Source organism: Hoplias malabaricus, chromosome Y (genome assembly GCF_029633855.1).
Source record: "Hoplias malabaricus isolate fHopMal1 chromosome Y, fHopMal1.hap1, whole genome shotgun sequence".
NCBI classification, from domain to species: Eukaryota; Metazoa; Chordata; class Actinopteri; order Characiformes; family Erythrinidae; genus Hoplias; species Hoplias malabaricus.
In genome coordinates this window covers 37,571,620-37,585,616 of record NC_089820.1, presented here as the reverse complement: position 1 = coordinate 37,585,616, position 13,997 = coordinate 37,571,620, and the positions used below count along the sequence as shown (strand labels likewise).

The window sequence follows — 13,997 nt, the reverse complement described above, 5'->3', positions numbered from 1 at the left end:
ACAAATAAAATATTTACATTTGTCATCTCCACATCATTGCATTCAGTTTTTATTCACAATTTGTTTAGTGTCCCAACTGTTTTGGAATCTGGTTTGTACAATAGGTTTCCTTGCACTGCAGTGCTCAGAACCCTAATTAAAATCAGAAAAATCTTTATAAGAAGAAGCCAAAAGATAAGAAAAAAAACAAAAACAAAAAAAACAACAACAATAGAGCTTCAGCACCTTCAGTTCTAACAAATACAATAGATTTCCACGGTAGTGCTCGGAACCCTATGAAGAAGAAGAAACAGAGCAAAACAATAGGGCTCTAGAACCTTCAATGCTTGGACCCCTAAAAACAGAACAAAAACAATAGGGCTCCAGCACCTTTGGACAAACTCTGAACAAAAAGAAAATAGGGTTCTATGCACTGAGTGCTTGAACCATAATATCATCTTTTAACATCAGTGTAGCTGATGGATGTCTTTTTATCAGCTTTTGATTGTCAAATACCACTATACAGAGATGAATGGGACAAAAGAGTTTATTTTTTCCCAAGGATTGCCTTATTGAAGAATAACATTAACTTTGGAGATATTAATGGCACCCATTACAGTATTCACAACAGAAAATACAAAGGAAGAGGCCTTTCTTTCACTTGTCAGTGAAGCAGGTTTGCCACCAAGATTGTGCTCAGTGTTATTTAATGTTTTGTTAAACACATGGAAAATAGTTTTAAATAACTTAAGACTAATCTGACACTTCCACCATCTAGTTTGAGTGTTGCTTTGTACATATTACTATACGCTCCTGTAGCTTGGCTTTACTCGCTTAATATTTGTGCTTAAGTTCACTTAAAATGCCCTTAAAAAAACTTGATTATTTGCTTTGATTCTTGTACAGCTGATACAGATATTACAAAAAATTACATATTATTCGCCAAGACAATTAATTAACTAAATGTATTTTAAACCATTGTGTCCCAATCTTGTCCTTACAGTGCTATTTGATTAGCAAAAGCTGAGAATTTGCAAGGACCAGCCAATCACGGGCAATTTTAATCTAGGTTTAATCTGAATACTGACTGAATAATTACTGGTTCATCAATAAATCTTACATTTCATGATATTCTGATTAAAATGTTTCAGCAGACATATCAAAGCATTTTTTTACAGGTAGAATATCTCAAACTTACTATATTATGTGCAAATATCTCATACCATTTTTGTCTATTTTGTTGTGAATTTTGGTGTATTTAGGAATGAATATCAGCACCAGCATAAGAATAATCAGACTCCCTCCAGCAGCCATATATGCTGTAAGCTTCTCCCTGCAAAACACACACAAATAAAAATAGACACATTAAAGGTTAAAGTTTATTTTGAGTGCCTTGTCTTGCAATTTTAATTGGACATTTGTACTGAGGAAAAACTATTTCAAAATGCAATTTTGTTTTGTATTTCAAGCCCTGAATTACACAAGATAAATTAAATATCTAAATTGCATTCATTTCTGGGAAGAACAACATTTTTCTAAAGTGGATTGTTCAATTTTGTAATTAAGAATGTCAATGACATGTACTTCAACTAGAGGTATTCAAATATCTGCGTATGACTGTAAGAGAAATTGATAAGATTTTATTTTGATTGGCCCACTGTAGATATTCAACATATTTTCAGTAAGCTGTTAACAGTGCATCTGTTTACAAGAAATAAGACCTTTTCTGTAGAGAGTTAATTATAAAGTTATCATTAATAAATACATCAGCAGACTCTCAGGTTAATTTAATTAAGCACTCATTTTGTTGCTTCATTATAAATGTAGTAAAATAATTATGCCACACTTTGCGGCGGCATGAATTATATGTAGTGGAGTCTGTAATAATTAATTTTTATTTGATTAATAATTAATTATTTAATTCATTTTGTTAAGCTCCGTTTTTGGGAGCCATTAAATAATATGTAGTGTTTTTACCTGTCCAGTTTTAGCTTGGACATGTACAGGGGTTGGACAGTGAAACTGAAACACCTGTCATTTTAGTATGGGAGGATTCATGGTTAAATTGGACCAGCCTTGTGGCCAATCTTCATTAATTGCACATTGCACCAGTAAGAGCAGAGTGTGAAGGTTCAATTAGCAGAGAGTCAGAGCACAGTTTTGCTCAAAATATAGCAATGCACACAACATTAAGGGTGACATACCAGAGTTCAAAAGAGGACAAATTGTTGGTGCACATCTTGCTGGCGCATCTGTGACCAAGACAGCAAGTCTTTGTGATGTATTAAGAACAACGGTATACAGGGTAATGTCAGCATACCAAGAAGGACGAAACACGTCCAACAGGAGTAACTGTGGATGCAAGAGGAAGCTGTCTGAAAGGGATGTTCAGCTGCTGACCTGGATTGTATCCAAAAAACAAAACCACGGCTGCCCAAATCAAGGCAGAATTAAATGTGCACCTCAACTTTGAACCCACCAGAACTGTCCGTCGGGAGCTCCAGAGGGTCAATATACACGGCCAGGCTGCTATAGCCAAACCTTTGGTCACTCATGCCAATGCCAAATGTCAGTTTCAATGGTGCAAGGAGCGCAAATCTTGGGCTGTGGACATTGTGAAACATGTATTGTTCTCTGATGAGTCCACCTTTACTGTTTTCCCCACATCCAGGAAAGTTGTGGTGTGGAGAAGCCCCAAAGAAGCGTACCACCCAGACTGTTGCATGCCCAGAGTGAAGCATGGGGGTGGATCAGTGATGGTTTGGGCTGCCATATCATGGCCTAATACTTGTGCTATATGGGCGCGTCACTGCCAAGGACTACCGAACCATTCTGGACCATGTGCATCCAGTGGTTCAAACATTGTATCCTGAAGGCGGTGCCGTGTATCAGGATGACAATGCACCAATACACACAGCAAAACTGGTGAAAAATTGGTTTGAAGAACATGAAAGTGAAATGGAACATCTCCCATGGCCTGCACACTCACCAGATCTAAATATTATTGAGCCACTTTGGGGTGTTTTTGGAGAAGCGAGTCAGGAAACCTTTTCCTCCACCAGCATCACATAGTGACCTGGCCACTGGCCTGCAAGAAGAATGGCTTAAAATCCCTCTGACCACTGTGCAGGACTTGTATATGTCATTCCCAAAAGGAGGCCCTACACCATACTAATAGATTATTGTGGTCTAAAACCAAGTGTTTCAGTTTCATTGTCCAATCCCTCTAGGTCATCATGCTGAATGACTTTACATATTATATAGCAGAAATATTCATTCATTCATTATCTGTAACCGCTTATCCAATTCAGGGGGGTCCAGAGCCTACCTGGAATCATTGGGCGCAAGGCGGGAATACACCCTGGAGGGGGAGCCAGTCCTTCACAGGGCAACACAGACACACACACGTTCACTCACACACTCACACCTACGGACACTTTTTTTTGAGTCGCCAATCCACCTGCAATGTGTGTTTTTGGACTGTGGGAGGAAACTGGAGCACCCGGAGAAAACCCACGCAGACACCGGGAGAACACACCAACTCCTCACAGACAGTCACCCGGAGCGGGAATCGAACCCACAACCCCTGGAGCTGTGTGACTGCGACACTACCTGCTCGGTGCCGCCCCTTATAGCAGAATTAGCTAGAATTAATTAATATCAATGAATTATGCTCATTGACCCGCTGTAGGTTCTTGGCTCCGAAATTGAATCTGAACTAGAAGTAATAATTCCATACAAGAAAGGTGCACACACAAACAAATAAAGAAGGATTGATTTTATCACACAACTGGTTTATTAAATGTAATATCAAATAATGAACATTGATTATACATACATATAATCAAATTGATTACAGCAATAAATGAGGGAACAGGGAGATTAATATATGAAGGAATTTCTCTATGATAATTACCCTAAATTCTAGAAAGGCTATAGTTTATCCCAGCAATGCGTTCATCACCAACCTCCTGAGCTATGAAAAAAATGAAACCATGTGACCTTACATATCCCTGGAGATGGACTGGAGATAGCTGGGAGTATGTCACTGATGCGCTATGCTTTCCGGCTTTCTGGAGCATTGTAGACACAGGCCTTGTAGCCTTGCAGCAGCGGCCGTTCCTCTTCTCCCTTTTGGCCAGAGACACTGTCTTAGAAACGGTGATCCCTTCGTCTGAGCTGGTGGTGTTCTGAAGATGCCTGTGAGGATTCTTCGTAATCGCTGATCTGCCTCCTTGTGAGAGACATGTCCATGCAGGTCTCTCCTGGACCTTTGCTCAGAAGATCATACTGAGGGAGCATGTGGCCTTCTTCATTGCTGATCTTGAAGCTCTTGTCACCACTTTGAGGATCCAAGGTCTGAGGTCCCCTTCATGCTCTGGGCATGGCATTGAGCTTTGCTGGAATAAACTATAGTTTTTTTTTTTTTTTTTTTTTACAGTTTTTCTACTAGAAAAAAAAAAAACTTCTGGTTGGAAGTTCTGGGTTTGTTCTGTCTGGACCCTGCTTGAGGAGCCCAAGAGAGAGAGCCATAAGAGAGTCTGTAAAGCTTCTGAAAAAGCCTGAAGAGCTGAACTCCGAAGAGCTGAAATATGAACTGAGAGCTCTTGAGCTGGGACTCTCCCTTAACTGGGAATTCTCCCTGAAACTGACTGAACTGACTGAAAAAAAAAAACTTGCTTCTCCATCTCTTCTTGTTCTGTTCTTCTGAGTTTTTTCGTGCCACTGGGATTTAACCAGATTTTAGGAAACCCACCTTGAAGGCCTGATTGGTCCTCAGGGATTGAGGATTGGAGCATCTCTTGCTCCTGATTGGATGTTTCCTGTACCCAATTTATGACATTTGAAAAGACAAAGACTTAAGGTTCCTGTTGAATAATTATCATGCTTTTGCAATATAAAAGATTATATGTTAACACAAAGTAAGATCATTCAGACAAAACTATGTTTTACATAATTCTTAACTAAATAACACACAGAGTATGTGGCTACCATGGTTCCTACATAAGTTCATATAAAAAGGTGATTTTAAACACATGTAAATTAATTCCACCTTGTTGTGTTGGTACACATATGCAACTTGTTCACAGGGTAACCTTAGGAATTAAGGAATGTGTGATTATTTTGGCTTTAACAGTCTTTCAAGATGTGTGAGAGGACATTTAATCAAGGTTGAGTCTGTGTGTCTCTCTGCTATCACCAAAGATTCCTCTCTTAATCCTATGAGACTTTGGGTCATGAACTTTAATATATAAAACTCATCCTGGAGTGTGGTTTATGATCATTCACTGCTTGATTATCTCAAATTCCGGGCTGTGTGAAGAAGGGTGACTGAGTGTGAAGAGAGGTCTTTCAGCATAATAAGTCCCAAAAAGTCAAAATTCTTATCAGAATTAACACACACTCATCATACTACACTACATAGACTACAGAGACATATGTGTAGGTTTTCAGTTAACACTCAGTATAATGTAAAAAAAATTTTGAAAAAAAAATTTGTAAATGGGTTAAAAAAAAAAAATAATAAAAAAAAAAGTTTAGTCATGTTTATGGCCTAGGTTGTGTATGGCTTGTTTACGATAGTGATGTGTTACGACAGATCACTCCATGTGTTAGGTTGCAAAATGGGGTATAAAGATGTGTGCCTCTTACAGACCATTAGATCAGTCTGAGATTCAGCCTGTGACCAGATCAGTCTGAGATCAGGCTGATGTTCAACCAGAGCACTCAAACAGCATTATATCCAGACGGGTCTTCTCTCTTCACTTTGAAACCACCAGAAGACAAGTTTACAACAAGTTTTTGTCTGCCCGGCTCTGATGGTTTCAGAACACTCCTGGTGGCACTTCATTACGGTTTTGACTGCTCACCAAGAAGACAACTGAAGTTGTGCTGCAGATCATCCCAGAAGCAGAAATAGCTCCCTAAATCTGGATGGGGTGGTGATTCTCCCTCTGACAACAACAAACTACATGCAAATGGTGAGCCTACTAGAACCTTCTAAGTCCATTTAAGGAGAAAAAGAGCTGTTAAATTAAGAGAGTCTATGTTTTTTCTTTGTATTATTTTTAGCTTCTAAGTACTAGTCTAAGAAGTGAGGCAGGGTGTTTTTTCTGGCCTTAGCAGAAAACCCAGATTTGAAACCCAGTTTCCAGTATTTTGCTACGCACAGGTAATTGTGTTTCATTAGGACAACAGGTGCAGGAATAATCTGCCTCAGGTCTGTTGCGACACTGCGATATTCTTAAGTGTGTTTCCTTAAGACAGAAGACACGGTGGGACAGAGTGTTTCTTGTGCCCATAGAGATGTAGCGTGGTAACAGTATTTGAATTAGTTATGCTTAATGGTGATTATTACTTATAATTATTATTATTATTATTACTGAATTTAGATAACAACAATATTAATAATTTATCAGAGATTGAAATACTGTTAACGCTAGGGGTGAGTTTCAGGATTTTCAGACTCTTAGGAATAGGCTCCACACACCGTATTATTTCAAATGAAGGAATACTTTATTAAGAGGAATAATAATAAGCTGATAAACATAGCATAATCATCAAAATCTCAACGGGATCAACACAGATGAAACTATCATGATTTTAATAATTGGCTAGGCTATATGACTTGTGACTAATATGTGTTGCTATTATGAGGTTAATTAATATATAACTTTATCAAGAGACTTAATTAGACATCAGCTTCTGAGAATGAGGATTGTATGAGCTTGCTTACACTTGTTGCATATCAACCAACCGATTGGTGCAGCAGTGCGTTGCGATGACAGCAGAGTCTCCAAGCCGGGCTCCCCTAGTTCTCTCATTAGGAGTGCTGAGGCCGGGTTTGCTCAGGAGTCATCACTTACGGTGCAGGCCACTTCATGCACCTTCAGAGCAGTGTAACGTCAGTTGAAGAATTTCCTCTTGCTCGCTGTCCTGTTTGGGATTCACTTCCGGAAGGAAGAGGCGTCAAAATAAAAGCTCTGTTTCCTTAATTCACAGAAGCGATGTCCTCAGAATTAAGTAACTAATAATAATTTCAAATTTTCAACTAATTTCAGCGGTGGCTCTTATTCTGGCCAAAATAAGTTTAACCTGCTTTGATTAGTCATAAAATCTCCTGTTAGTTCACATGAAAATTGGTCTTTTAAGAGTCTTCTTGGGCGTTGGCTCCATCAGCTTCAGAGCGGAAAAAGAGGTAAAAAGCGGAAGAGCAAAGAGAGATGGAAGTGAGTTATGCCTGGTTTCATATGTAGGCGCCGTTGCGCCCACTTGGGAGGTCGCCGTTCTCTGATTGGTTCCTGGGTTTGGGGAGTACATGTGACCATCTCAAGTTCCCAGAGAAATAAAAATCACTCACGGTTTGGCGAAAATAGAACATCCTAGAATTAATAATTTGTATATACTTGAATATAACACAATGAGTATACTGATGCAATTACACCAACTATTCTAGTTACTAGAGATTAATTAACATTCTTTTAAATTGAGAAAGGAGTCTTTGTTCATGATGAAACCCTAATTCACGTCACTCGATTCATGTTATTATACAGTCACCTGAGAATAACAGAGGATAAACATTAAAAACACATTGCATAATACATGATTAGATTCAGAAGAAACGTGTCCAAGATAATTCTCTTTTGAGAAGGAGAGAGAGAGAATGTTTCTGGTGGCATATTATTTCACAAATGTCCACTTGGGGGCGCTGTTGGTCCATGCTGTTCGTCTGGGTTGAACTCGGGTGGAGAGTTCACTATTAGCGCATTCCTCGGGGGCCATCTGCCGATTTTGCGATAAGATACTGGTTTTTGCGATAAGATACTAAGATGCTGGAGGGTGATAAAATGCTGGGGGTCCTAGGGTCTCCACATGTGGTGAGTTTTTATGACAAAGTTCTCAAAGCTCTATTTGCGTTATGTTGCTTTAATGATGCTTTCTGGAGTAATAAAATTGGGAGAACCATTCCGTGTCAGTCTGGAATCTTCTGTTAGCATCTCAGGGTCACTGAAGAAGGGGGTTTTACAGCCTTTCAATCTTCAACAGACTCGGGGTGTGTGTGGCTCACAGCACACACACATTCTGTGGAATGTGAGTTCTTGATAAAAGAAAGTCAAAGTTTGAATCACAGCATTTTTTCATTTCTTGATCTGGATCCATTCTCCACTACAGAGGTGTGCTTAAACTTTGCCTAGTTGAAAGATACAAGGTTGAACTGGAGTTCCTGGTCAAATAGACGCACAGGTAAAACGGTATTTTCTCTAGGTTGTTTTTGTTTGTTTAATTTATGTTTTGTGTTCAATTGTCTACATCAAATGTTAACATGGCAACAGCATTAGTAGACAGAGCTTCATCTGAGACTGGTCTGACAAAAATGTTAGACAAATTATGCTAGGAAGTTTATGCTATATAAGAAATGTAATATTCCAGTAGAGTCAGACTGGAATCAGGAGTAGTGTTTTACAGTCTTAGCTAAATGTATGAAAAAGAAGGACCTTGAGGGATGCGTTCAGGTGTTCAGACAGTGGCCTTCTTTAGTAATGAATGAACAGAAGGAACAAAATGCACAACTGTTACAGGAGTGTGCTAATCATAAACGTGCAGCCATTAGTGCACAGAACACATGTGAACACACTCAACACACTCTAAATGCACTACAATCTAAAGTAGATAAACTTGTAAAAAAAGAAAAGGAACCTTCAGGATTTAGCTGCAAAAAGGGTGGAGAAGCTGTATCCATCTCTTACAAAATTCCAAAGAAGTCCAGAAGAGAGGTCTTCCAGCTCAGATTCTAGTGACAACACTGATGAAGAAAGTTATGATCTAACAATGTTAGAAGCTGCACCAGTTGTAGTGAAACAAGTAAAATCTAGAGAGGGGGAGGATACATTTTCAATTAAGTACAACCCACTAAATCCAGAACAGATAGACCGTCTATCTAAAGAGTTTAAGCATCCAAAGGAAATGGGCATTGGTCCTTTATTAACACAAATGACATGTAAAATCAGACTGTACTCTCTCCATCCATTAGACATCATATCTGTGTGCTTGCAAATACAAACCGGATTCTAAAAAAGTTGGGACACTAAACAAATTGTGAATAAAAACTGAATGCAATGATGTGGAGATGGCAAATGTCAATATTTTATTCGTAATAGAACCAGCGTTACCCAGCGTAAAACGGTGAAGACTTTTAAGTTATCATTATCAACCATGCATAACATCATCAAAAGATTCAGAGAATCTGGAACAATTGCTGTGCGTAAGGGTCAAGGCCGTAAAACTCTACTGGATGCTTGTGATCTCCAGGCCCTTAAATGTCACTGCACTTCAAACAGCCACTGTCAAGGAAATAACAGAATGGGCTCAGGAATACTTCCAGAAAGCATTGTCAGTGAACACAATCCACCGTGCCATCTGCCGTTGCCAGCTGAAACTCTACAGTGCAAAGAGGAAGCCATTTCTAAGCAAGCTCTACAAGCTCAGACGTTTGCACTGGGCCAGGGGTCTTTTAAAATGGAGTGTGGCAAAATGGAAGACTGTTCTGTGGTCAGATGAGTCACGATTGGAAGTTCTTTATGGAAGACTGGGACACCATGTCACCCGGACCAGAGAGGACAAGGATAACCCAAGTTGTTATCAACGCTCCGTTCAGAAGCCTGCATCACTGATGGTATGGGGTTGCATGAGTGCTTGGGGCATGGGCAGCTTGCATTTCTGGAAAGGCACTGAGGTATATTTATCAGACGGCCTCATAAGACAGTATTAAGAAATGTTCAGTGTGTTTTTATGCTCAGCCATATGAACATATGTATGTGCGCTACAGAGAGGGATGTTTAGGATAAGCTGTCAGTGAGGCAGGACACTATTAATTTTACACCCTCCCTTAAGTGCATGCAAATGTAAACTATTCTCTATGTTTGCCTTATTTGGAAAAAGAGAAAACAATATAGACAAAAGGATTCGAGGGAGACGGGGAGAGATGATCGGAGCGCTCAATTGAACACTACTCTCTCACGGGATCCTTAAGAACCCGTAAGACACTGTTTTGGTAAATAAAGATGTATTTACACTTTTAACCGTGTCTGCGGAGATTCTTTTCCATCACCTGTCTTCACAACACAGCAAAAGTTAACAACAAAGTTGGCGACGAGGATGGGATTTGAGCTGTGACCTGTCTGCTTCAGATGACCCCTGCATTCGAACTACCGCTTAAAAGCCGGCAAATAAAAAAAAAAAAGAAGGTGAGATTTTCACAAATTTGAGCGCTGGTTGGGTGTTTGGGCTGTCTGATGCAAAAAGAGTTGCACCGAGATAGACTCATTAGTGTATGCAGTGTTGTGTTGGAAATGGTGTTGGATAAAGTTCTCCGTTCTAAATTTTAACTATAGTCATAGTAATAGAGAAATGAAGAAAATAAAAGGGAATAATGAAGAGTAAAGAGGAAAAAGAAAAGGAAATGTTGAAGTATAAGTAGAATAGCTTAATTAGTAACTGTAGTGGAGTACAGACCAGATTTGGACAGATTGAAATGAAGAAATTAAGAGTTTTGAATTAAAACTTCTCCAGTCTGAATAGAACCTTTCCTCTGTGCCCGCGGGAGTGCAAAGCCCCACACACACGCACACTCATAAGCTAAGAGCATCAAAGAACCCTTTAAAGTAACACATGGCCCCAACAACCCCGTCTCTCTTTTAACTAACAGGAACTGTCGAGATAACTAACTTTGATAATGCTTTTAAAGAGACAGGAACCTCAAACAAAGAAGAGAGCTTTTACGGCCGTTTATGACGAAATGGCACCTCAATGTCTCGTTATCTTTCACGGGGATCAACAAATGTTCAAACCAAAGTGACCTCGAGTGAACTCCTGTGAATCACCAGCCGAAGCACGGATCAACAGCGACACCAAATGGACACTGGCGAAACTACGCCTCGCTCGGAGTCGCTGGAAAACAATAGCGGAAAATAATCAAACTCTGATTATTTGTGTATTAAACCTATGTATTGATGTCACTTTCTGTACCCTCAGATGAATGCCTACCTCCTAATGAAATGTGTATATTGTGGACTGTTTTCTATCATGAAGAGAAATCCTACCTCTGAATAGGATTAAACGAACTAATATACTTTCCCAGCATAGCATCATAAATGGGACGTAAAGATGAAACCTTATGTAACTGTCTGATGTTAATAGTCCAATGTACTCATTGTGATATGTTGATAGCGGGTATAAGAATTTTGATATGAGAAATTCATATTCTTTATGTGAGAATCAATGATTCAAACTCCCTTCGACTCTCTCCCCCTAGCGAGAGTCACGTGAGACTGAACTCGCGTCCAATCAGAAAGAGGACGCCTCCCATTAGGGCGTGACCGCGCCAGCCTTGAAAATAGCAGCTCGACTGCTCACATCCAGTTCGAAGTTCTGAAGAGTTGCGAGGACTCTACAGAAGTAACGGACCACGAAAGAAAGCTGGAAAGAGAGGACGCCGACGAGAAAACTTTGAACAACAAACACTCTCTCCTCCACGACGACGACGAAACAAAGGAAAAACTCAGAGACTTCATTTAAAGCTTACGAGAGACGTCTCGAAATTAGCTAAAAGTATGAAGTTTTACTAATACGTCGAGTAATTTGAATATCTTTCTTTTCTTTTAATCTTGTTTATGTTTATTACCTATCGAAGTGTGATCTCACGAGTGATCAAAGCGGGTGAAACTTATTTGTGGCCAAAGTAAGGTATCAACCGTTTGAGTAATCGATAACAGATATATTAACGTTATAAGCTGATTCCTGAAGACATCAATCCTGGAAAGCTGAACAACGAGACTAGCTAATACTCTGAAAAAGCCTCTCCACTACGGTGGAAAACCAGCCACGCCTGTGAAAACCCGAAGAAGGGAAATCTCGATCGACGCAGCTCAGCTCGGAATCGAGAGTCTTCAAATCGACTGGAAAGAGATCCTCCATAAGCGGGCCTGCTTCTCACCACATGGGAACGACGAGAACACCCCGGGACACGGAGATTAAACAGCAGGACGCGACGGCTCGGTGAAACGGCTAACTAGTAAGCTAGTGTATTTAACACCTTTTCAGGAGCTGATGTCTAAATAAACCCTCTTTATAATTTACCATTTATTAACCTTAGTTAGCAACAATTTAATCACAAGACAGTAGTGCCTAGCTCACCTTTAAGCTCGAATCAGTTCCCCCTGCCGGACACCGTGAGATTACAAGGTTGGGCTATGTTAATTAAATATTTCTCTTTATTAATAAAGCTTTCATTCTTGGAAATCACAGTGTTTACAATTTGTTTATTAATTTCCTGAAAATCCTGACGGACTCATTTAGCATGATTATTATTCATTCTCAAACTAATTATTAATGTTTTAATTGCTTAAACCAATTATAAATCTTAATTAATTTCATTAAGTCAAATATCAGAGGTTGGAGGAGTTTGAATAAAGTCAAGGCTATAAAACAAATTATAAAATTATATATATGTATTTGTGGTGTACCTTACTACACTACATATACAAACATTATAAATTTTTGGCGCCCACGCGAGGCAGGAAAAAGGCTTTTAATGAACAAACTAAAAACACTGAAACAATATCAGCTTGGGTTTATGAAATACTTTCCGCTGTTTGTGTTGCTGAATAACGATTGAGATTCAAAGCTTGATGTGGGTAATTTCGTGTTGTGTTTGTTACTGCTGAAAAAACTGTTCTGTGATATATATACCGGTTAGAAAATAAGCTTGGTTGTTTTTGAAAGAGCGCGGCTCTGCGCCATTTTGCATGCATTAAATTGAGGCCTTGGGCACGTCTAAATAGCGCGAAACTCCGCTTTTAAGACTTTGCCTTCGGTTCGACCCCTTGGCCGCGAATCCCGGCGAGAGACCACCGAACCGAATACCCCCGTTCGTTTTAAACTGGGTCGCTACCAGTGTTAATAACGAGATCGCGCGCTAGGCGATTGGGAGGTTATTAAACAGCCGAAAATACGGCTTGTATGAAGAGCGGTCTGCTCTTGTCAGCTGTTCCTGTTAAACTGAACGCTTATTCAGAAAAGGAACGAACCCCTTTGAAGGGGCGGAGCTGAAACTAAGGAGGGAAATTCAAAACGCCCCCAAAACAGAGGAAGACAAATTCCCTCTTGTGGTATAAGTGCGTAATTGCAGGGAAAATTACTTCATAACTAGCGTCTATTGAAGCGTGTCCCCCGTGCTCCTCCTTGTGGTCAAGTGGTGCTACCCTTGACGTTTGATTCCCGTACACCCTCTAGTGGTTGGGAGGTTGTCCGCCGAGACAACATAAGTGTTTAGCAGCCCTCTGGTGTTTAAAAGTTGTCATTACAGATGAAATTCTTTTAAAATACCTTAGTGTAAAATCTCTGTTCCCCTTTTAAAATTTTAATTTTTATTTTTTTGATAGAGTATCTGAGCGTTTAAAATCTTTATTCCATTTTAGATTTTAATCTGATAACGCCCTCTAGTGTTGAAACTTCCCGCTACAGTGGAAATTCCCACTTGTGTTACTGTGTCTGCTGGTGCCGTGTTGATTGGGATTCCCACCAGCGCCGACTGGTGTCCATTGCTGCTATTGCATTGTAACTTGCTTGTCGCCCTCTGGTGTCCTAGTCTGGTATTACAATTTAAGTTCAACTTAAATACTGAAGCTCGCTGTTGCCATTCAGACTTACCTTCAGTACCCTCTGGTGGAGAAAACTTGCTATCGCAATTGAAATTGTCGACCAGTTCACACTGATAAGACCTGGTATCACAGCTCTAGAGGCTGTCTCTAATCTCTGCACATCTGAATAATTACAAGTAAAGGCTTGGAAGCATAATAAGTTGATACAACTACAGCAGACAGTGTGCTGTAATTAGAGATTGACACTCTAACGCGATACCAGAGCACAAACGCAGTTAACAGATAGAGTCTATTGATTTCGCTGTTCTTAATAATTCTTTAATTTGGAAAATTCTTTTACTTTCATAATTCCTTAATTGG

At 39.6% G+C, this 13,997-nt stretch overlaps 1 protein-coding gene across 3 annotated transcripts in view; it reads right to left on the bottom strand.

Annotated features, from left to right (window-relative positions):
* Positions 1 to 13,997, bottom strand: part of LOC136677910 (solute carrier family 22 member 18-like) — a 209,253-nt gene that overhangs the window by 61,213 nt on the left and 134,043 nt on the right. For all 3 annotated transcript variants that reach the window (XM_066655613.1, XM_066655612.1, XM_066655614.1), the window contains exon 5: positions 1,203 to 1,312. In XM_066655613.1, coding sequence (XP_066511710.1) covers positions 1,203 to 1,312 — 110 coding nt within the window. The remainder of the gene's footprint in view (positions 1 to 1,202; positions 1,313 to 13,997) is intronic.